At 45.5% G+C, this 21,210-nt stretch overlaps 5 protein-coding genes across 5 annotated transcripts; 2 read left to right on the forward strand and 3 right to left on the reverse strand.

Annotated features, from left to right (window-relative positions):
• Positions 1 to 2,219: 2,219 nt before the first annotated feature.
• On the forward strand, positions 2,220 to 6,397 carry FOMMEDRAFT_73398 (LuxS/MPP-like metallohydrolase; the record flags this gene model as incomplete). Its single annotated transcript, XM_007261099.1, has 14 exons — positions 2,220 to 2,447; positions 2,592 to 2,639; positions 2,713 to 2,751; positions 2,809 to 3,179; positions 3,360 to 3,403; positions 3,455 to 3,570; positions 3,637 to 3,892; positions 3,950 to 4,359; positions 4,421 to 4,626; positions 4,692 to 4,947; positions 5,011 to 5,131; positions 5,182 to 5,273; positions 5,331 to 5,424; positions 5,481 to 6,397. The coding sequence occupies 14 exons, from the start codon at positions 2,220 to 2,222 to the stop codon at positions 6,395 to 6,397; spliced, it is 3,198 nt and encodes a 1,065-aa protein (XP_007261161.1).
• A 644-nt stretch (positions 6,398 to 7,041) lies between these two features.
• Positions 7,042 to 8,030, reverse strand: FOMMEDRAFT_137613 (uncharacterized protein). The gene is made up of 6 exons (XM_007261100.1): positions 7,978 to 8,030; positions 7,650 to 7,919; positions 7,530 to 7,580; positions 7,408 to 7,473; positions 7,255 to 7,320; positions 7,042 to 7,193 (listed from the first exon to the last, which is right to left on the reverse strand). The coding sequence occupies exons 1-6, from the start codon at positions 7,987 to 7,989 to the stop codon at positions 7,146 to 7,148; spliced, it is 513 nt and encodes a 170-aa protein (XP_007261162.1). The 5' UTR covers positions 7,990 to 8,030; the 3' UTR covers positions 7,042 to 7,145.
• A 4,918-nt stretch (positions 8,031 to 12,948) lies between these two features.
• On the forward strand, positions 12,949 to 16,846 carry FOMMEDRAFT_15938 (uncharacterized protein). The gene is made up of 3 exons (XM_007261101.1): positions 12,949 to 14,403; positions 14,652 to 14,754; positions 14,840 to 16,846. Exons 1-3 carry the CDS (start codon positions 13,791 to 13,793, stop codon positions 16,098 to 16,100), a joined length of 1,977 nt encoding a protein of 658 aa, XP_007261163.1. The 5' UTR covers positions 12,949 to 13,790; the 3' UTR covers positions 16,101 to 16,846.
• Positions 16,847 to 17,445: 599 nt separating this feature from the next.
• On the reverse strand, positions 17,446 to 19,648 carry FOMMEDRAFT_149722 (uncharacterized protein; the record flags this gene model as incomplete). Its single annotated transcript, XM_007261102.1, has 5 exons — positions 17,446 to 18,430; positions 18,633 to 18,775; positions 18,850 to 18,998; positions 19,187 to 19,434; positions 19,509 to 19,648. The coding sequence occupies 5 exons, from the start codon at positions 19,646 to 19,648 to the stop codon at positions 17,446 to 17,448; spliced, it is 1,665 nt and encodes a 554-aa protein (XP_007261164.1).
• A 509-nt stretch (positions 19,649 to 20,157) lies between these two features.
• On the reverse strand, positions 20,158 to 20,681 carry FOMMEDRAFT_130462 (uncharacterized protein; the record flags this gene model as incomplete). Its single annotated transcript, XM_007261103.1, has 3 exons — positions 20,158 to 20,367; positions 20,425 to 20,523; positions 20,586 to 20,681. The coding sequence occupies 3 exons, from the start codon at positions 20,679 to 20,681 to the stop codon at positions 20,158 to 20,160; spliced, it is 405 nt and encodes a 134-aa protein (XP_007261165.1).
• Positions 20,682 to 21,210: the final 529 nt, after the last annotated feature.

Genomic DNA, 21,210 nt, shown 5'->3' on the forward strand with positions numbered 1-21,210 from the left:
ACATATTAGTATTTAGTATTTACTACAACTCTTCTATAACTTGAAAAAACTATAATTAAAACTTAAAACATATTATTTATAATATTTTGGTTTTATTTTTTTCGAAAATTAAAAAATAAATATTTTATTGATTTTATAAAATGACAAGTCAAAAAGTGTGTCTAACTCACAAGTGAATACTCTGCAGGAAAGAAATTTGCCTACTGTATCTAAGTGTATATTCTCATACACAAACTTGGTTTCATTTCAAACTAGACTGAATTGGATATGAAACAAAGGTAATTCTATTCTATTAGTTATATAGAGTTTATTTAATAATAAGATTTGTGTTTTTATTTATAAGAACAGGCTTATTATAATAACTTAGAATTATTTACTTATATTCTACTATTTCTCTCTTACTCTATCCACTCTCACACTATCTCACACTATCTCTATGTTTCTAGTATGCTAGTACTCATATATGGTATATTTCTTCCTATCCTAAGGTTTGAGTTGTTGAGTTTGTTTAATAATCTTTCTCTTTATTTAGTTATAAGTATTCTACTATTTTACATTAATACTAATCAAACTCTTTCTCCTTTACTTCAGGCTCACATTCCTTCTCTTCCTGTTATCATAATCATACTGCTTTTAATACTTTATTCTATCTATCATAAAGGATAGACACATGTTTTTTTAAATAATAGTAGTAGTTTTACTACTAATACTTATTGTAACTATAGTTTTTAAGTTATAAAAATAATAACTTAATATAAATTAAAGTAATTAAGTTTATGTTAGAATTTTCAGTAAATATATACTTCTAGTGTACATAACTATAAATATAAGCTTTATTTTATAAGTCTAATATATAGAATTTTGTATAAAAAATTATAAAGTCAGAGATTAGTAGATTGGTATAATCTAATATAACAAAATAGGACTAATAGCAATAGTTGCTATAACTTGCTCAAACATTATCCATTTTTTATTCTAAAAAATACAGTACATACTACATATGCTAATGTACACTAAAACAAAATTACAGTGTGAGAAATGCATTATTTGAATTAATATAAAGTATACAATGTGTGGGAAAGAATTTAGAGTATCAAAATCTTCAACTTTTTGCAGTCTTTGGATTGCAAGCACAATATCTTTTTTTCTGCCCATTTTTTGGTCTCATAATTTCATGTATATATTAATTATATGCCTGAATACATATGTACATAATCCCATGAAGATTGAGCAAGGATTGGAGGAGTAATAGCAATTTTTTTCCGGTTGTGGGTCATGTCCGCAAGGGGGGCACCACGACAGTAGACATGTTCGTGAACCGAAATAATGCAATGGACTTTAATAGCATCCGGTTAGGACACTTTGCCTGCAACCAGACCACCAGAGTAAACCTTGCTCCGGCACTCATAACTTATTACGGTAAGAAGCGGCGCTTGCGCCACACTATTTCGAGGATGAATAAGCCTTAGTCAAGACTGTATCTAAATAGACTGGACTGAACTTTGCAGTGTGTACATGTTTTCCTTGGCTTCTTTTGATTCCTCTCATAGTGTGTGGCACTACCTTCTAACATCTGGAGAACTAATCAACAAGAAAAGCGCCCTGTCCACAATGCGTAATACATTATGCATAGTTTATCAAAAGCTAATGTGGTAAATGGACCTGTCTATTATCAGATGAAACGAGAGTACCTCAGCAATTGCTCGAAGCAGCCTAGTCTACTAGGCTAGAATGGCAATATTAGACGCTCTATACATGAACGAGTCTATAGACAACGTTGTACAATTTTTTGACGACGCAAACTTCATTTACCTGCAGGTGTTTGCACCTACCCAAGCAGGATAGTTGACTATGTCATCCTGTCGATATATAAATCTCTACTGTAGAAATTGTGGGCAGAGAGCACTGACACATCACTACTTATTTATATTTGCAAGGAATATTCTAATACATATAACAACCCCAAATACATCGGCTATTCTCTAGCCTCATTACTTGCAAACTTATCGCTCTTAAGAGTTAGTTTCCTTTTTCATGCAAGAGGAAGGAAATGGAGCCTTTCATTACTATGGTATGGCTCTGGTTTGCACAACCTATAGAATATATATCGACTTCACACAAGCCTGGTTCTGCTCTCTAATAGCATACTTAAGTTCCACTCAGGCCTTTCCATCTCAACTCCAAGTTTTGATAATTGTGTATTCGTCAACCAAAGGAAAATGACAAGCTCGAGAGAAACCGAGGGTGACTGGAGTCCTGTTCCTGCTCAAGGGAATGTTCCAGCATACTATGTCTACAAAAAACCTATCCAGAGTGGCTATTCGGATCCCCGTGAATACCGTGTAATTCGCTTACAGAACGGTCTAGAAGCTACTCTCGTGAAAGATAGCAAAGAACAAGTGGCCGGTGCAGCAATGAATGTCTCGGTTGGTTACTTTCAGGATCCAGTGAGTAGTCTCATCTCCAGTAATCTATTGCAACCAATGTTAGGCTGCTCCAAGGCGTTGTCCTTTCTAATACATATGCCACCGAAAGTCGTATCCAAGGCACCAAACTACTAGTCATAAACAATAGTACTCACTTTCCTACAGGATAATCACCCTGGTGTTGCACATGCTTGCGAACACATGCTATCTCTGGTACGCTCCAGACACCTAAAGAACTCATTCTGCAGGAATATTACATGCTCACTTTGACAATCATGCTCTGCAGGGAACCAATAAGTTCCCGAAAATAAACGATTTTCAAAGGGTAAATTGTGTTAGTTTTGCTTGTGATTAGTATTTTGATCGCTTCAATGTGCAACAGTATATTAAGGCAAATCATGGATGGTACAACGCAAACACAGATGCCTTGAACACTACGTTTTACTTCTCACTTGCTTCGGGTGCACTCAAAGGTGCACTCGAGCAGTTCGCTGCTTTCTTCAACTGTCCTAAATTCGATTGGGAAGCAACAGAAGAAGTGCTAACTTCAATTACAAACGAACACAAGGGACATTATCAGGATGACGGCTGGTTATTATTTTCGGTTGAAAAAGCATTAGCAAACGATGACCACCCACAGAGAAAGTTTTGCTGTGGAAGCCAGGAGACATTATTGTCACTTGGTCCCTCAGCAAAGTCGTCCAGGGACAGCAATTATGAAGGGAAATCCCAAAGTATGAGGCCATCTAGTAAGTCCTCCACTAGAACTGGCTCAGTGCGGAACACTAGGGAATCAACTTCGACTACAAACGATAAACACACTCGCAGCAGCAAAACATCCACTACCAAACATGTTGGAGAGAGCTCCATAGACTGTAGCCTTGATAAAATCAAGAGAAAGGCTGCAGAGACATGGAGACAATGGTGGGAAAGGGAATACTGTGCAAGTCGGATGAGTTTAGCAATAGTTGGGAAAGGTTTGCTACATTATTATGTAAAATGATTTACCCATTAATTTTATCTTGAAGATTCTCTTGATGATCTCGCTCGCTGGGTGGCAGAGTTTTTCTCATCAGTTGAGAACCGTGGCCAACATCCCGCTCCAGTTTCCTTTGGAAAGGCTTATGGCAAATCTGGACTTGGAGTACGTACTTCAAATAGTCATTTTCTCTCAATCACGACTAATGACTCACTCGCTTATTGATATCAGAGAATCGTCCGCTTGAAAGCAAAACAAGAAATATACAATATCACAATCGAATTTCCAATCCCGTCCCAGAATCCGCTGTGGCATGTTCAACCAGCTGATTACCTTAAACATTTTATTAGTCATAAGGGTCCTGGCTCGTTATATTCTTACCTGACGAAGAAAGGATTGATTAATGATATTGATGTCAACAAAACCAATATTGATCGTGACAGTGCATTGTTCTATATCTACATAGAACTGAAAGGGGACGCATTCGGTGAGTTCTGCTATAATATTTCAATGACTTAATATAACTGTATTGTGCGATCTCTAGAGAAATACCAAGAAGTCGTTGATGCCTGCTTTAAATTTATAAATGTTTTGCATAAACACAAATACAACCTTCCAGAATGGGCTCAGAATGAAATAAGGCAACTGAATAGAATCTTTTTCGACTTTAACGATAGTAGGCAAAGGCATCAATCAGCTCAGTATGCAGTTGATATTGCCAATTGGATGAAACTCCAAATTCCGCATAACCTGCTTCTGAGTGGACATTTATTAGTCCGAGAATGGAATGAGAAACAAATCCAAAGGACATTGGACAAGCTGAATATTGAGAATTGCTTTATTATTTTGCAAGCCCAACACCATAGCCAGTCTGCCAAACGAAAATGGATAACTGAAAAGTGGCATAAGGCATGCTATGAGGTGAAGAATATTGATGATAAACTCGTTTTGAAAGTATGTGCATATGCTCTGGATTTAGCAGAAAATTGTCTGAAGAATATTGGAACTTTCTAAGGCCAACAATCCTAAAGATACAACTGAATTTAATCTGGCTAAGGAAAATAAATTCATACCCAAAAACCTTAAAGTTGATAAAATGACGGTTTATAAAATCAAGATGCAGCCTGCTCTTATTGTGAAAACCCAACTCATGGAGGTGTGGCACAAGAAGGACGATCAATTTTGGATGCCAAAGGGAAAGATAAAAATATTAATACAGACGTATGCTTACATTTTATTCCTACCAACTGCAAGAGTCTTTGTGCTGATAATTTCATACAACAAAGGCGCATTCCAGGTACAAGTGTGAGAGCTTATGTAATGACACAGCTGTTTGCAGATCTCATCAGAGATGCGTTACGAGAGTACTCGCACGACATGGAAGTTGCTGGTGTAGGATTCGGATTAGTCCCATCCTTGCGAGGCATCACCATGATTGTTGGGGGTTGGAATGATGGAGTGAGCCGTCTTGCCCAACGAGTTTGTGAAACAATCAAGAACCTTTCGATTGAAGAGCGGCGTCTGTCGATCTGGATAGACAAGGTGACTTTTCAAAAAAGACCTGGCTTGTGTACTTGCAGCATTGATCTCTTTTATATTATTTAGGAGAGACGAGATCAGATGAATACGCTTCTCAAGCAGCCTGAAGAGGTTTCTAATCATTATTTGACATACCTTTTAGAGGATTCCAGCTTTACAATCGAGGAAAGAGTCAAGGCGCTCGATGGTCTGTGAATAACGTCATGTGTAATGCTAAAAGTTCTAATCCGAGCTCAGGTATCACTATCAAGGAACTAACTGAGCATGCGAAATCATTTCTATCAGAATTAAACTATACAATCTTAGTCAACGGTAACTTTTATAAAGAGGTTTGAATCAGCTCGTCAATTTTCTACCACACGAATGACGATTTTCTTCGCCGATAGGAAGCATTACAGATCGTATCTCTGCTGCACAATACTTTCAAAGCAAAACCTTCAGAATGGCGTTATGGTCACCGCTCACGTATTCCTCCAATCGGTGCTTAATCTGGCTTTATAATAGTCTCTGCGTCTGAACTCAATTCTATCCAACAGGGGGCAATTATATCTGGGAACTTCCTGTCAGGAGCAAAGATGAAGTCAACTCAGGCGTCAGTTACTATTGTCATGTTGGTAGTAGCTCTGACCCCGAAACTCGCGTAAAATGCAAACTACTGGCCCAAATTCTAGAAGAACCTGCTAACAACACTCTCCGAGAACAGGAACACATTGGCTACCTAGTCCTCTCCGACACAATAGAGCGTGCCGAATCCATTGGTTGGAGAATTAAGATCCGGTCAGACAAGCATCCAACGTTCGTCGAGTCACGCATCGAGGCTTTCTTAGAAAAAATGCGCAAAAAACTTGAGGATAATTCATATCAGGCTGAAGCAGAATTCAATACACATAAGCGTGGGCTCATTAATACACTGACTAAGAGAAAAGAGGGCATCCCAGACGAGACTGACGGTTTCTGGAACGCCATCGAATCGGGAAGTTACGACTTTGAGCAGCGAACCAACGATGCAGGGCTTGTCGAAAGTCTGACAAGGTCTGACATCCTGAATACATTTAAAATGTTTTTCGATCCACGGTCCGCGACACGCTCAAAGCTCTCTGTGCACATGGTGTCGCAGAATCCCATAGTTAGCTCGAGAGCAATCGATGGATTTATCCGCAAGATGTCAGAAAAGAATATAAAACTTGACAAGAAAAGCCTCGAGGAGAAGGAGCACTACCCATTATCGGAGTTGCGGGAGTACCTGCAAAGGAAATTAGCCCAGCTTAAAATAAAACAAGATACGGTCAAGAGGTTGCTTACAAAATTAGTCGAAGAATATCCTGTAAAAGATCAAGCGCGTGTGAAACTGAGTCCCAAAGTACAATACATCCCGGATGGTACTACCTTTAGGGATATCCTTAAACTTTCCAATACTACAAGACCTGTTAGGAACCTTGAAGTGGAGACATAATAGCTTCTCATGTCCCACCCGGATGTTCTGTGTTGTAGAACCACAAAGGTTTTAATAGATAATCCACTAAACCGTGGTAGTGAGACCAATTAAAAGATCCTGGCCCATTCACTTTTTTTATAGACCAATGCCTTTATCAAGAAAAGATTAGTCGAGGCCACGTCCGAGGACGGTCCGTTTAGCAAAGCAGAGAGAAAGGTAACTATACTCGTGGTTCCATGCCTTTCGCACGCAGTTTAGTCACTCCCCTGTCTTTGATCCCGATCGATACAGATGATAAGTTGGAGCAGTCTCGGTTCCACGGTGTCCACTGACCGCTATTCTTCAATTTAGTAGGTTGGGAACGTCTCAGACACAGACTAACGTTTGAATTCTTTTTTCCTTAGAGCTCACGAGAGAAAGTTCAGAAACCTTCGAAACTGCCCCCAAAGCTAGAATCCGCTCTCGAACTGTGGGTAGCTTCTAGAATTTCCGACTATCAGTTCCTCGGCTCTGGTATACCACAGTGAATGGACTCTATCCACTCTTATTTCTCATGAGACGTTCCTAATTCACCCGAGCTCCAGCTGTACTGAAGTGCTTGCTGTTGCTCTAATTGTGATCCACGAGTCCAAGTTCTCACATAAAGGATGCAGTGTAACGACGATATACGGGAAGTAATAATTGTCTATTGAGTACAGGGCAGAGATCAGAAGCGGAACAAATGAGAGGTCTCACATCAAGTAGAGTACATGTATATAAGAAAGCGCTATTCTATAACTCCCAAGTGGTCTTCCTTGATGGTACCAATAGCAAACTAGAGTATTCAAATGTCAGTTTTCTCGTCGTGATGAACACAAAAATGCTAGAACTCTTACAATTTCTGTCGCGTCAACTCGCGTACCAACGATCTTTAATCGCACCTTCGTATTTTTCTCGATGATCTGTGGGAGATTTTAGTCGATATGGAAAAACCACGCCGTAAGGCGTAGTAACGCGATGCAGGGAAAACAAGCTAAATATTGACTAACCTGTTCGTCTGATGCAAAGGATGGCGGATTTGAGTTGGGATCAAATTTCATGTCAGGGTGTATTAGCTAGAACAAAAAAAATGAGTATATGATCGGGATACTAATGAAGCAAATGAACGTGCTTGATGCGAGACGAAAACCGTCAATGGTCCAACTTCTGCGAAGAACCCCATCTACCGCGATGCCCATCAGTAACTACCTGCGACAAGCAGAGTGCACGTCATTTTTTCAGTAGGACAGACCTTGTTAACGTTATTTACTACGCCATCCACAACCTCTCCTTTAAACGGCTTGAACACAATTGCACGGTAGCGCGTCACAAATTCGGCTTGCCCACTACCAGGAAGCACCATACCCTTCCCAATGTCTAATACACTGACGACAGCGATAATATACCCAAATTGGCCCGAACATGTTCCTTCAACGTCTGCGTATAGTTTCGTCTCAAGGAACTGTAGCATGCGAGGCCCGAAGTAAGACGGATGTAACAGGATTGTGTGTGTTAGCTCTTTCTGCCGGGAAAGTCACTTTGAGACATAGTTTTCTTTAAAGTAAAAACTGTATTCTTACAATGAAAAACATGATGATGCTGCTACCTGGATATTCCAAGCATTTGGTCCAGGACAAGATCGCAGACTGGCGTTGAGCAACCTCGTGACACACACGCGTGACGTCCTAGGAAATATTTGTCACGCTGATTTTCATGACCACTTCTAAATCACCATGCATTTTATTCTACATACCACAATGCAACACTTCATAACAGCATACAATTATGAGACATTATTATTGGTATATTTATTGTAGCTGCTACTAAGCGCAAATTCATCAAAATTTCAAAATTGTATCAAGAGCTGATTCGCCGTCTAACCAGTAGGAAAAAATCAGCAAACGGCATGCCCAGCTGATGACTCCGTAGATCCATCCTCCCAGCTTCACATCCAATATGTGCAACCTCTCGTTTCACCTCAAGTCAACGAGATGGTTTAGCAGAAGTTGAGGTTGACTGTAAAGAACCTCAGCAACGCAAACGTCCAGTGAAAACAACATGTGCACGTGACGTGGTCCGTGCGCCAATTCCATTCATTAAGACATTCTGTAGTCGCTTTTTATTTTTTTTTCTTCATTCGAAAGTTGCACTCCGAGGGTCGATATTTGGGATGGTCTTCTTGCTCTCGAGCTTACTCGAGAGCGATGGGTTCATCTTGAACTGCGTTCGGAGGAGACTAACTGCTCTTCACCCAAGATCGTGTCGATTCTCTCAATATCGATTGCGGCCCGTAGAGGAGCAACAGATTTCTCGTATCGTTTCCTAGGTTCAAATGCTCGTCACATGTCTTTCAGTGTTTCTCCTCACCTGTCTAGGCGTCTTATTCCAACATGGTACACTTCTCCAAGCTTAATTGAACCTGTTTATTCTTGCCTTCATGGGACACGGAGTAGCATGTTCGTCCGCCGTCTCAACGCAAACTTGATTCTGATCTCGTTACGGATGGTATGACCATGTATTCGCCATAATTTCCACAAGAGATCTCTGCTCTGCATGTTTACCTTGCGATATTGCCAATTTTTCTCGAGGAAATTCATCAAGACAGTGACGATCTATTCGGTCCATCATCCAGCTTCTTCATGCTTTGCTTATCTAGAATTGGGAGGAAAGAAGCTCTGCTAACGCTTGGGCTCCCACAAAAACACGTATGGTGCATCAATCGCTGTTGATGTCTGGATCTATCAGGACCCGTATCGAATTTAAAAAAAGCAAGTTTTCTAAGCTCAAATCGCAAGTATTGCTACTACGGTTACTATAGGTGGGATCATTGGCTCTGACCACATCATCTCGACCTGTCAATGCTCGACATGATCGATCGAGGATGACATCCATTCGTCAGTGGCGCGCCACTTTCCAACTTGAAAAAGGGAATTTACACGTTAAAGATAACTTCTGATTTCTGACACGTTTCGAGAGCAATGCTCTGCATTTGAATTATTCACGTTATATTTCATTTAATCCTCTCAGATAATTTCGTATGTGTATATGTGAAAAAGTGCAAGGTACATGTAACATTGTTACCGGATAGTGCCGAGGTTCAAGGCACTTTATCATTATGCCGTGTTTAAAGTCAAAACGGTATTTAGCCTACTACAAATATGGAGCACGTTTGTAGGAGACAATAAGGTTATGATATGCATTAAATATAGATTTTTAGTAAGGCGATGTGTAATGAAATATAAAGATGAGCCTTATACTGCTATTGCTATTACGGCTAAGTAATTGTGTAGTCGTGCAGCCTTCTTATCAGCACCTCACACTAATGAACGGTCACCCGACACATACAAGTCAAGTTTACAACAGAGGTATCTTTCACAACGTTATAGATTAAAACGGTACGTCAGTAGACCAGGTGAATCACAGGTTCCGATAAGCCACAACACGGAACCTTGTTCGTGCAAAGTCCCGAAAGGAAAAGAAAAGAGAGTCCTTCGAAGTTTAATTTACAGTCCGTCTTCCCCACTTCCGGCCTCCAGGATTGCACATCGATCACGGAGGAAGCCGCAGCAGTGGCAATTGCACTTGTTGATCTCCGAAGCCCCGATGACCTCCATGATCCACGATCACCGGGCGCTTAAACGCGCCGCGTGTCTACTTAATAATACTTGTCACCGCAATTACAAAGACTGCTGAACAACTCGACCAAGGTGGGTAATAGGATGGCGGGAATACCAGACATCCGTGTGTGTAAAGAAGCTTGAGCAGAGCTTTAAAAATAATAGAAACAAGCTTCCATGACCGTGAAGCACGATCACAAAGCGCAGATTTACATCCTGCCTTCTCAACCATGATACCAATACCCGACTTACTTACAAAGTTGTTGCAGTATTTTTGAACAATGATTCGGAGTTTGGGAATGAATTCAAGAGAAAAATACTGATCCTGGCAATCACTGTTAGGCATAGCCTTTCGCATATTAGAAGGAAAGGTGTCATTGGGTATCTGGCGCGCTCGAAGCTTTAGTTTTCTTGAATTCTTTGATGATTGATTCCATCCGGGAATCGGATCGTTTGAGTCAGGGAGGGAGAAGAGAAGAGTTATTCTCGGAGTTCATCATGGACGAACTTACTTATAGAAAAGTCCCGGCCGAAAGGTCTTGTATTGTCTCGCTACGTAGAATATTAATGATAAAGTTTTGAGAATACTTGGCACCACTGGGACCACGATGCATCGAATTGTTCGAGTCAGGGAAAAGAGAGCTTAGCGAAGAGCTGTTCCGGGATTCATGATGGACCAGAGTATTTGTAGAAACGGTCCGGCTATAAATGCTGTTTCGTCTCGTAACGCATAGTGGCATAGTGGTTAATTTGAGGATACCCGGAACCACTAATATGTATCAGGTTTCTCCGGCCGGGTACCTACAACATTCGTGTTAGTCCGGTCGGCCCTTATTCATGAAAGACGAGCCGAAGTTCAGAGGTTAGTTTGTTTTCCAGAATAGGATGACGGAAAGGCGTTTAAACATACACTGCCTGGCTAGGCACCGAAACATGTCTACTTCGACGAGAGCGTAGCGCCAACGCGCCACGCACCAAGCCAACCCTTCGAAGTCCATTCCGACATTAACAGTTCCGGCACTAAAAAATACAACACAGCCAAGAAGGTTCATCAGTTCAGTGTTTAAGTATAACAAAACTAGTGGCACACTGTACTAACCATCTCACTTTAACCCCAGTGGCGGATTGGCAGGAAAGATTAACAGAAGAGGTCCAATAGAACAGTTTTGATTAACAATTCCCGATATGTATATTCATATTCCAAGCGTAAGCACAGCAAGGACCTTTGATGCACAGCACATTCTACTAGTGCTCGGAAGAAACACGATGACATCGGAGTGTCCGTTCACGGAGTGTTCACAGGCGATCAAAAAAAGCTAGTGTGGCAAATGGGGTTTCCGGTTGTGAAGGCGACCAAGAGGAATCAAACACAAAGACCGAAATGAATACGCATTTTTGACGTGCGCTAGACCTGGTCGAGGTATGACGCCGGAGTAAAGATAGAGTACGCAGTAGATGCGGGATCGGATGGCCGGTACCTTGGACCTTAGTTGTGCCAAAGAAGGAAGATAAAAGCTGCTTTGCATCATTGCTCTGATATATTCTATGGAGTTTACGGTGAAATGAACGCAAACAGGTTGTTGACGAGAGCGGAAGGCCCTTGTTGAGATCAAAATCCATAGAGCGCCAGCCGCGAGACGATTCGGACATCGAGGTACCGAGAGTGTGATGATGCCGTAACGCGGCGATTGATACGCAAAGCCCACGAAGGATGCGTGTGGGATTTTATTCAGTCGGATGGGAGCGACATTGAGATGGCGCGAATCACGGATCCCTGGGATCACGGAGATAGAACCACAAACGCCAAGTGATGGAAGATGAGAGCTCGGAGAAAAACAGCCGTTGACGTCGGCTAAAGGCGGTCGATAATTTGGTAAGGCCCTCAGCCGCCGTTCGTTCCGTGTGTCGTCATGTGAAATCAGGTTCAGGAGAGACCAGGAGGCAGCGCTCGGATCTTACGTCTCGAGCTGAGACATGTGTCCTCATACTTTCTCAAACACATTGACGGCAAGGAAGTTGCTGAATACATTAAGACGCGCCACAAAATATTAATATCACTCGAGGAGGTAAGTTGCCGAACGACGACGGGAGAAATGGATAGATGGCCATATGAAACACTGAAAACGGCTAGTATCCGAGCTGAATTGCACCCAGCGGGCAAAGGCGGGCGGAGGCTAAGTCAGCTCGGGAAAGCACAAGAGGCGCGCGCTCGGTACTAAGGCCGAAAGCGGGGGCGTGCGGTCTTGTCGTGGTAGCGTAGCGTGTCGACGGTGGGATATGGTCGACATCGCCTGGCCCAGTAGGCTGATGCCCGATGCCGGCGCAGAGCAACGCAACGTAATTAAACGATTCGCGTCTCCTTAGACTCCTGCGCCGGGGGCAATGGCCGAATGCTCCGTATAACACGCGAGATTTTCAAAATCATCGTCATAATCATCATCATCACTGCGATTCGCAGTCGATGGAAACAGACGCGATGGAAAAGGGCCAAAAAAAGCACATGAACTCAGTCCAGTGTGTATGAAGCCCAAGCGAGCGTGTTTCAGCGGGCATCATTCGTGTCCGAATGCAATTTTTTCCTTACGATCCGCCACCAGGTGCAAGCGCGGACGCTATCTCCGACGCAACACCTTCTCAAGGTTCGATAGAGAAAATGAAAAATTAGATGCGAATGTTGGGCAGACGAATAGAATGAGGCGGAAGTGAACGAAGATATATGCTATGAACGCATAGAACACCGGATTGAAATGAGGACAGTTCGGACGCTGTGGATTCTCGCGAGGGAAGTGTGTGAGACGGCGATTGCGAGGAAGCGACCAAGCGCGTGAATCTAGCGGGTACATATGACTGGGTGCAGAGCCAAAAACCATGTTCCCTTCCAGCGAGCAGCTGTGCTTGCCACACAGACAAAGTACGAAATAACGCCGCGACGACGAAACCGGCTCGATGCATCCGGCCATTTCTAACTCTTTACAACGAATGAATTAGCGTGGACATTACAATAGACCACGTCACAATTGCCTGCTGTGCTGTTTGTTTCGTGCGATCAAAGGACAGAAACAAGGCCGGATTTAACACGGCGTTCGGACGACACCGACGTCGAAGCCTAAAAAGTTAAACGACGAGTCGAAGCTTCCGAGGTTACTGCGAGTACCCGTGTTCTGTGCCGTCTTGTGCTTGTGCCAGGTAGCCGAACCTCCCGCGAGTCCATACGCGTTTTCTGTCCAGCGAGGCTGTCCCATAGCCCGACAGAAAATATAATTAACAACACAACAGCACTACTTACTGGTAGTCTAGTTGTTCGCACATGCTATCACCTTCGCAGATAGTCCGCAAGGGGAAACAGCCACAATTGCCGACCCGTCGCCCCGTTGCTGGTGCTGTCGTACTAATCATCGCAAAGCCCGAGCTGCGACAGATCGCAAAGGGTGTTATGTGATCAGATCTATAGAAATCTTTCCCTGATCCTGATCAAATGACTTGCGGCCCCGACCGACACTCTGCCTTTTTTCCACAAATCCCTGCTCGCGCGTCTGCCCGGATATAAAAGTATCCCATCTGCGCCAATCCTCGCTTGTGCTTCCTTTCGCTCCTCATCCCGCCGGCCAAGCATCATCAATCATCATCTGCTGCTATTTAGCTACTCAGGTCTCTGAACTCTCAACCTTCGACTCCTACGGCCCGCCCACATTCCGTCTACCTTACCAACTGCATGCTGCTGGCTCTTCTGTGCTCTCTCCGTTCATTGCTTTGATCTTCTGAGGACGCATCTAGCAATGCATCGCTCACCGCGCAGCGTCTCGTCCTCTCAATCTCCGACCGATGTGCACGATCGCAGACTAGAACGCGAACGCGAGTATGAGCACGAGCGAGAGCACGCATTTGAAAGAGAACGCGTCGAGCACGGCCGACGAGCGCTTCCGGAATCGCATTCTCCGCCTCCGCCCTCTTCCGCGCGCGGTGTCGGCGGAGGACAGGCGCGCGCCCCGCGGCAAGGGCCTCCAACTGCGCTGCCGTCCATTCACCATCTGCATCCCGATCTACCGCCTCCCCACGCGCATCGTCACGCCGTACCAGCACAGCAGTATAGTCCTTCCGAATTTCTTCCTGGCGCGTCATATGGTCCTTCGTCTGCCTTCTTTGCTGGCAGTCAGCGGTCCCCCGCACTCGCAACTACAACCACAACCTATCCGCCCCCTCCTGCATACGAAGAGCGCAAGATGTCCTTCGACAGACCGCCTGGCGTAAGGTCACTCGCTCAGCCTCCGTCCGCCATGTATTCCGAGCAGCACATCTCACCCCCTGAAGGCGACTCGGATCAAGAGCAGAATGACTCTGAACGGGGGCCTCCGAAGAAGAAGCGCAGAAGACAAGCGTTGAGCTGTACCGGTAAGCACTGATTTCGGTTCCTTTCTGAACCCGTTCTTTCTTCTCCTAGTTCCCATTTCCATTTCTTATCATCACGAGAACACGGTGTCTTAACGTATTCTTCATCATGACGAGGAACGCTTTGTTGTAACTTGCTACGCGGTCTGACGCGTCTCTAGAATTTGTCATTTCGGGCGTGCCTGCTTTTGATGTTTCCGGCGTACTTTATTCAATTTTTAATATTTTCTAACGTTCCATTGAATTTACAGAATGTAAACGACGAAAGATCAAGTGCGATCGCACGCACCCATGTGGCCCATGTTCACGGCGTAGTGAGCCGGACAAATGCCAGTGGCACGTAATTGAACCTGTGTATGTGGTTAATCTTCCAATTAATTTTTGGCTTAAAATGTCGCAGCGCTCATCGTCCCTTCCGCCCCTCTGACGTTTCAAACAGTGATAAATACGTGACTCGCTCCGAGTGGGACGACCTGTATGCAAGATATCGGCTGCTCGAGGAGCGCTGCATACGATTAGAGAAGCTCGTTGTACAGATGCACCCCGAGATTACCGAAAATTCACCATATGAGATAGTGACTGGCAATTCCGCTACAATACACTCTCCAACTGCCCCACGCCCGACTGCTATTTCGACGCGTGCCTATGCACTTGCTGGTCCTGGCACATCTGGAGCTGGCGCAAGCTCAAGTGCGGTAAACCAGCGTGTTACGCCGAGTACTCCACTGTCCGCCCTTCCTGGACCAGGACCTAGCCCTCGCTCAGGCCCAGGAGCAGGTGTCCCCGCACTTCCTGTCGGCTCGAACACAGGCGCGGAAAGCTCTTTGTCGGCACGATCAGGCTCTGCACCGCCACCGATGCTCGCGACGCCGCACTCGGCGGGTCCTTCTCATCCTCCGCCGCATCCGGATCGTCGTACGTCCGCATCGGCTTTGCATGCCTCGTTTCCTGCGGTCTCTGAACGCACCGTACCCTCTTATCAGGTCACATCGTCGGAAACGGCGCCGTTGGCGCGCGTCCGTCCGCTTACCGCGCCGTCGCCTCGTAGTTACTCGTATCCTCCCCCACCGCCACTTTCGGAGGAGATACCAGGCTACTTACCATCTAGGAGTCACGGAAGTTCTTTACGTGGGCGTCCCTCAGCCGCCCCTGAACCGACAAGTGTTTCAAGCTCCAGGATACATACAGCTCGAACTAGTGCTCGGCCATATCCGTCGCCTCTCTCGTCCGCAGGCGGCGGCCGTCAAATTTATTCAGACGACGCAGCTGCAGAATTGGAAATGGACATGCGTTATGCAAGGCATTTTGAACGTGAACACAGACACGGGCGTGACATCTCATATGAGCGTCCCGTGCCGGCTCCGCAAAGGCGCAGCCCGGAGTCAAAAAATGGGGAGGCGCAGACGTTCGAGGCGGGTGACGCTCTGCGCCAACGCTGGTCTGCCTCGCCTGCCCTTGACTCTAGGTCTCCATTTTTATCTCGCGAGCCGTTACCACCAGCTCCTGGCCCAGCCCCGTTTACAACCCGTTCGCTGTTGACGCACGCAAATCCCGTTTATGCTCACTCGGATGACTCTACCCCGTCCAGTTCCCGTATTGGCTCGCCTGAGACGCCTCCGCGTAAGCGAGCGCGCCACGGTAGTCTCTATCTCAATATTCCTTCTGCACCCGGGACTCCGCCGCCTGTTTTGGTCCATTAAACGAATGTTAAACGGCACTGTAACGGTCATTGCTGATTGTGTCATCTTTTCTTGGTGTGGTTCACTCAACGGCACATTGTTTCGTCGCCGCCGCCAAGTGTACCTCGCTTACGGTGTTCTGCTCAACTAACTCTCTCGTCACCCGTCTCATCCCTCTTCCGGTATGATAGGAGGATGTCGTCGAGACGGCCTGATGGTTCCTTCGCAACACTGCTTTCGTCGACTTTTTCGTTTCATCTATATGTCTCAATGGTTTAGGACTTTGCTTTCTTAGTGTCATTTGTTATTGCGCAGTTCTTTGCTGTTCCTCCTTCCATGCTTTGTCACGTATGGCGATTGCTTATTTTTACTACGTGCCACTCTACATTCTCCTATCCGGCATGTGGTGCCGTTCTGTATACCTCGTGTTTCACGTTTTTCGCCATGCCAGTGGAGGACCTCTTGCCGAGCATGTGCTTCCCTTCGTTTGACTCGCTGTGCACCCCTCCTATTACTATATTTACCCTTTGATATAATTCCGTGATATCCGCAGACACTCTGTCTCTTCTGGCTCGAACACCCGTTTCAGCACATACCCTCTTTCTATTACTCTTACATCGTGTTTCTCAAAGTCTCACATGATACTCATCACCTGTTCAGTACATACACACACAGCTCATCATGCTACTACTTCTACATACTTTCTTCGCCTCTTTTACGGCCCATTTGCTAAATTTAACGACCCTGCTATATTGTCCCTCTATCAGTTAATCCGACCGTTCTTTGACATTCCATCGGACACTATTTCTCAGAACATTAGCATCCGCGCCAATTTCAATAGACTACTCTTCTATTGCACTTTTCCCATTTCCCAATGTATCAAACGCCATAACTTCGTAACTTACCGTAGGACTAATAGCACCAGCACTGAATCGAGAACGATACCTATTTTATTTCTATTCCCGAACCACAGTCGTGGGTGGATTGAAGCTTGGCGGACCGCATCGGCGTTATTCGCTGTCTAAGGATCCGCAAAGATCCAAGCTTCTCCTGAAAATGGATATCTACACACCATTCTAGCAAATGGACACGCAATATTCTTCAATATATAATTTAAATCTTCTCGTGTGTTCCATTCAGGTGAATGTACACTTATCGCCTAGTCCAGAATACACGGTAGGTAACAGATAACGTTGGACCCGTTTTATTTTAACAAAGCGAGACGAGACGAACATCTGTCCCTAGAACCTAAACTCGCTTCGCTGTTTATGAGCCCGATCGGCGTTGAGATTGTCCGACCACCACGTAGGCGTTCCCATCCATTGATCCATGATCTCGACGGCCTTTCTCCTGCGACAAGCCCGATTTAATGGTTCGAAGCGGGGATAGACGGTAGTCGCAGGGTTGGCACGCTTGCAGACGCAGACGAGCCATTTGTGCTTCCATTTGCATGAGTTGTCGTCTCTTTCGAAGAACCGTCAGCTGCAGCATCGCTAACGCGAGTTTCTCCGACTTTTTCTGCTTCAGTATTCCCGCCACCACCGCCACTAACATTAATACCAGCACCAGCACCCTGGACGGGCCCCTGGCCACTATTATCCAAAATTGTTTTGATCATCTCAGTACCGAGACGTGCGGACTCGCCGAAGCGTGGTCGGAAGAACTCCGCTGTGCGCTCGAAGCGCTGGCGGTACAGATCGAAGTTCCCAAAGCGGACGCATTGGCTCCACCCCCGTGCAGCAACAACGAATTCCAGGTCGTCCGCGCGATGCGAAACGTCCGTAAGAGCCGCGTCAATCGCGCTAATAAGTCGAGCAGTCGAGCGGAAGAGATACTCGGCTACACCGATCCACATACGGAATATAGGCGTTGCTGCAAGAGCAAGGTGGACAAACGGCTGGATGCCAAGAGCAGCCCAGCAGTCCACCATCGCCAGCAAAGAAAGGTGCGAATTTGCTGGCGCATGATCTACCGACGGGGACATAGGCGACTGCCCTGTTTGCGGCTTCCGCCCTAAGCTAAAGCGATCTAGCACATCTTCACTTAGGAGGATCGTCGGGTGCCCAGTTTTATCTTCATCTTGAAAGACCTTCTCTCGGGCGCGGAACAAGCGTGAACGCAAAGCGTCGCGGTTCCCCTCCAGCATTAACTTGAACAACTCAGTCGCACTTTTGGCGTATTGATCGATTTGCACGCGGGCCGAGGGGTTGAGAATAGCCAGACCAGCATAGACGTGCCACTTATTCGCGTATATCCGATGAGTGATGTTAACCTTTACAGTTTCGATTCCACCGACGTAATACCCTTGTTCCCAAGGATAGGTACCTTGTGCTGCCCAGGCAGTGCCCATGCTGTTGTAAAAATCGAAGGCAAAAAGGGTCAGTACGAGGTATAATGACGAGAGGCCATTCTCTAAAATTGGAAACAACGTGAGAAGCTTGGGGTCATCGGCAGGAACCGAATGTAATACAAAAGATAGGTGACCCGAGACGTCGCGCGTAAAAGAAGCACGGAGTGCCAAGAAGCGGACGGACTTAGACTTGCCTTAAGAACGCTGCGTGCGTGACTGCCTGCGTGTTTGCAGTTACGAGATCGTGATCTTCGTATGATAGATAGACGAACCGGGACCGAAGTGGTCTAAGAATGCTTTCCACTAAGGTTTGTCCGTCATCCGATGCGCGATGTCTGATAATGACCTGAACGAATCGGAAGGGAAAATCAGCAAAAGACAGATGTTTCTCCGAAGAAATTATACTCGGATTTTACGCACAAGAGGCTGGCCCAGGGGAGAAACAGTCGGTCCATGCAAAGAATGGCAGGAAACGATTTGAACATCTGGAGGTAGGTATTTCTCGAAGGCTGCCTTTTCTGGTGCTTTCACCGAGGTCTGTCCGGCGACGATAGAACCAAGTTTACTGGCTAATTATAAAATAGACGTGTCAGATGCACACACTGGTGAGAGCCAAATGGAACAAGAACAAAGATAAACGCGTTAGGTATTTTAGAAATAAGCGAGACGTGACGTCGTATGAAGTGGCCATAGTTGGCTCTCACATGGCATGATAAGAGGAGGGTGGGTAATGGAAGACATTCACGGGTGCACTCACATGGACCGTAATGTGCAACGACCTGGTCGACAAATTCCGCCTCCACAGAATACAAAATAAAGTCTGACGCGCGTGCGACGTGGTGACCATCCCGGTAAACAGTCACACCTGGCGTATCTTGATAGCATACAGGGGGTCGTTCCCCATATCCGTAAATCAGTACTGGCGCAATAAAGGGGGAGAAGATCATACCTCTCATATCCTGTTGGAGTTGTTCATACTTCTCTGGACGGTCACAGACGTGGATTCTATTTTATGACGCGATATGGCGACTTCTTTGATATTTGACGAATTCATGGCAGAAGAGGGATGAATGGCGTACTTTTTCCAACCGGCACACGACAAGTGATGCGCGTACATGCGCCCCATTTCGCCCATACCAATGAGACCAATAACTGGTTGCTCATCTTCAGGTGCGTCAGGAGTTACATTCACCCTGATTCCTTTGATTCTTCCTGCCATGCCTTAGTTGCAATTACAAGACGTGCTTATGATCTGGAATGGCGAGTGGTAGTTGGAAGGAATGACTCGAGGCCATCATCAGCATTTCTAACAAATTTTAGTCAGGATCGGGAAAGTATCTCTGGCGCTTAGCCTTCCAGAACAGGAAGGCACTGAGTAATCATGCCCCCGGCCCGAGCGGACCACGCTCAACAAACAGGCCAAGGTACAGCAGCAGTAAAACAACAATCCATTTTTAGCAACATAAACACTTCTTTTCGTAAAATGATGAACAGGGGGTATTTCAAAGGCGCATCGTGACTAGTTGATACAATTATGACAAGGAACAAAGAACAATGCGTGAGGAACCGGAAGCGACCCAACATTTAAAGAGTACTTTATAGTGTAATGCTAGAGTATGTAGGAAGTGATGATAAGGCACAGAAATTTTAAAGTATAACGACTGCAACTTCGGCAGCATCGGTGCACCGAGAGAACGCGAATAATACCATCGTAGTGTGTATGCAAAATTAACATGCAACACGGCTGCGACCAGCCGAAACAGGCATGGACGGGATGGAGCGGGATGGGTCATCGATTGGCCACATTAGCTCCTCGGCGATGAGTTCGCGGACGTATGGACAATCGGGCTTTACGTCTCCGTCCTGCGGAGAAAATTCGCCCGCTCGGCGAACGCCATTGTCAAGATATTCGACCCTCCAGTACTGCAGAGTCGTGGTCTGAAGAAAGACAAAATTAAATATAGATGCCGTAAGTTCAGAGTAATGAAGACGTACGGGGTATTGCTTGAATCGTGTAGGCTTGATGACACGGGCTGGGAGCCAAACGGAATTCCGGCCCTCGCCACGGATGTGAACCAACACCTGCTGGCCAGGCTGTTTTGAAATAGAGATATATTTAAGTTTAAGCCATGATTAATTGGAAATAAATGACGTACTGCGAACGTGTAGTTCCATGGCTCATCGCAGTGCTGAGGACCTTCAAAGCCAGTAGCGATGACTTGAGCAACAGTCTTAAGACCCCAGATCGGCATTTTGGATGATATGTAGGTAGGTACGAGTATTAAGTGAGGCGAGACTTTTTAATGAGGACTATCGACAGACAGTCTTTTGTGCTGAAAGTGTCGGATGCAGCGGAAGAGTATCCAACAAAAAAGAGACGCGAAACAGCAAGTGAATCTGAGACTTTTCGGAGGGGCCTAAGCGTCGAAACTGTGAGTTGAGTTGGCTGTGAAAGTTTATTGGTGCCAAACCCACCGTCATTTTATACATGTTCGTCTAGCAAGTGTAGGTCCAGGTGTCTGATGAGAAGGTTGCGATTAGCGCATACGATTTGATAGTTGCCAAAGTGTTGAGTCGTAACTACCCTGCACTCCGGCGGATTGGAGTACAAAGACTTGACCTGTGCAGGGAAAGCGCGTCTCCCGAGTTTGGACTGTCCTTTCAGACCCATTCTTCTACTGGTGGAAACGCTCGCTGGTCGTCAACGACGCGCGAAGTATGTCCAGGCGCACTGGCCAGAAAGAAAATAAAGAAGCTACCAAAAAGGAAACAGCACGTGGG

The sequence above is a fragment of the Fomitiporia mediterranea genome, assembly GCF_000271605.1.
Source record: "Fomitiporia mediterranea MF3/22 unplaced genomic scaffold FOMMEscaffold_1, whole genome shotgun sequence".
In the NCBI taxonomy this organism is placed as follows: Eukaryota; Fungi; Basidiomycota; class Agaricomycetes; order Hymenochaetales; family Hymenochaetaceae; genus Fomitiporia; species Fomitiporia mediterranea.

Bases quoted from the DNA above. Each gene is read 5' to 3' on its own strand.
- FOMMEDRAFT_137613 (XM_007261100.1), bottom strand. The intron at 7,581-7,649 runs GTCTGTCCTACT...GCATCGCGGTAG, and splicing joins TAGTAAATAACGTTAACAAG to ATGGGGTTCTTCGCAGAAGT. The intron at 7,474-7,529 runs GCACGTTCATTT...TTTTTGTTCTAG, and splicing joins CGGTTTTCGTCTCGCATCAA to CTAATACACCCTGACATGAA.
- FOMMEDRAFT_15938 (XM_007261101.1), top strand. From the start codon at position 13,791: ATGCATCGCTCACCGCGCAGCGTCTCGTCCTCTCAATCTCCGACCGAT. The intron at 14,404-14,651 runs GTAAGCACTGAT...TTGAATTTACAG, and splicing joins ACAAGCGTTGAGCTGTACCG to AATGTAAACGACGAAAGATC. The intron at 14,755-14,839 runs GTATGTGGTTAA...CGTTTCAAACAG, and splicing joins TGGCACGTAATTGAACCTGT to TGATAAATACGTGACTCGCT.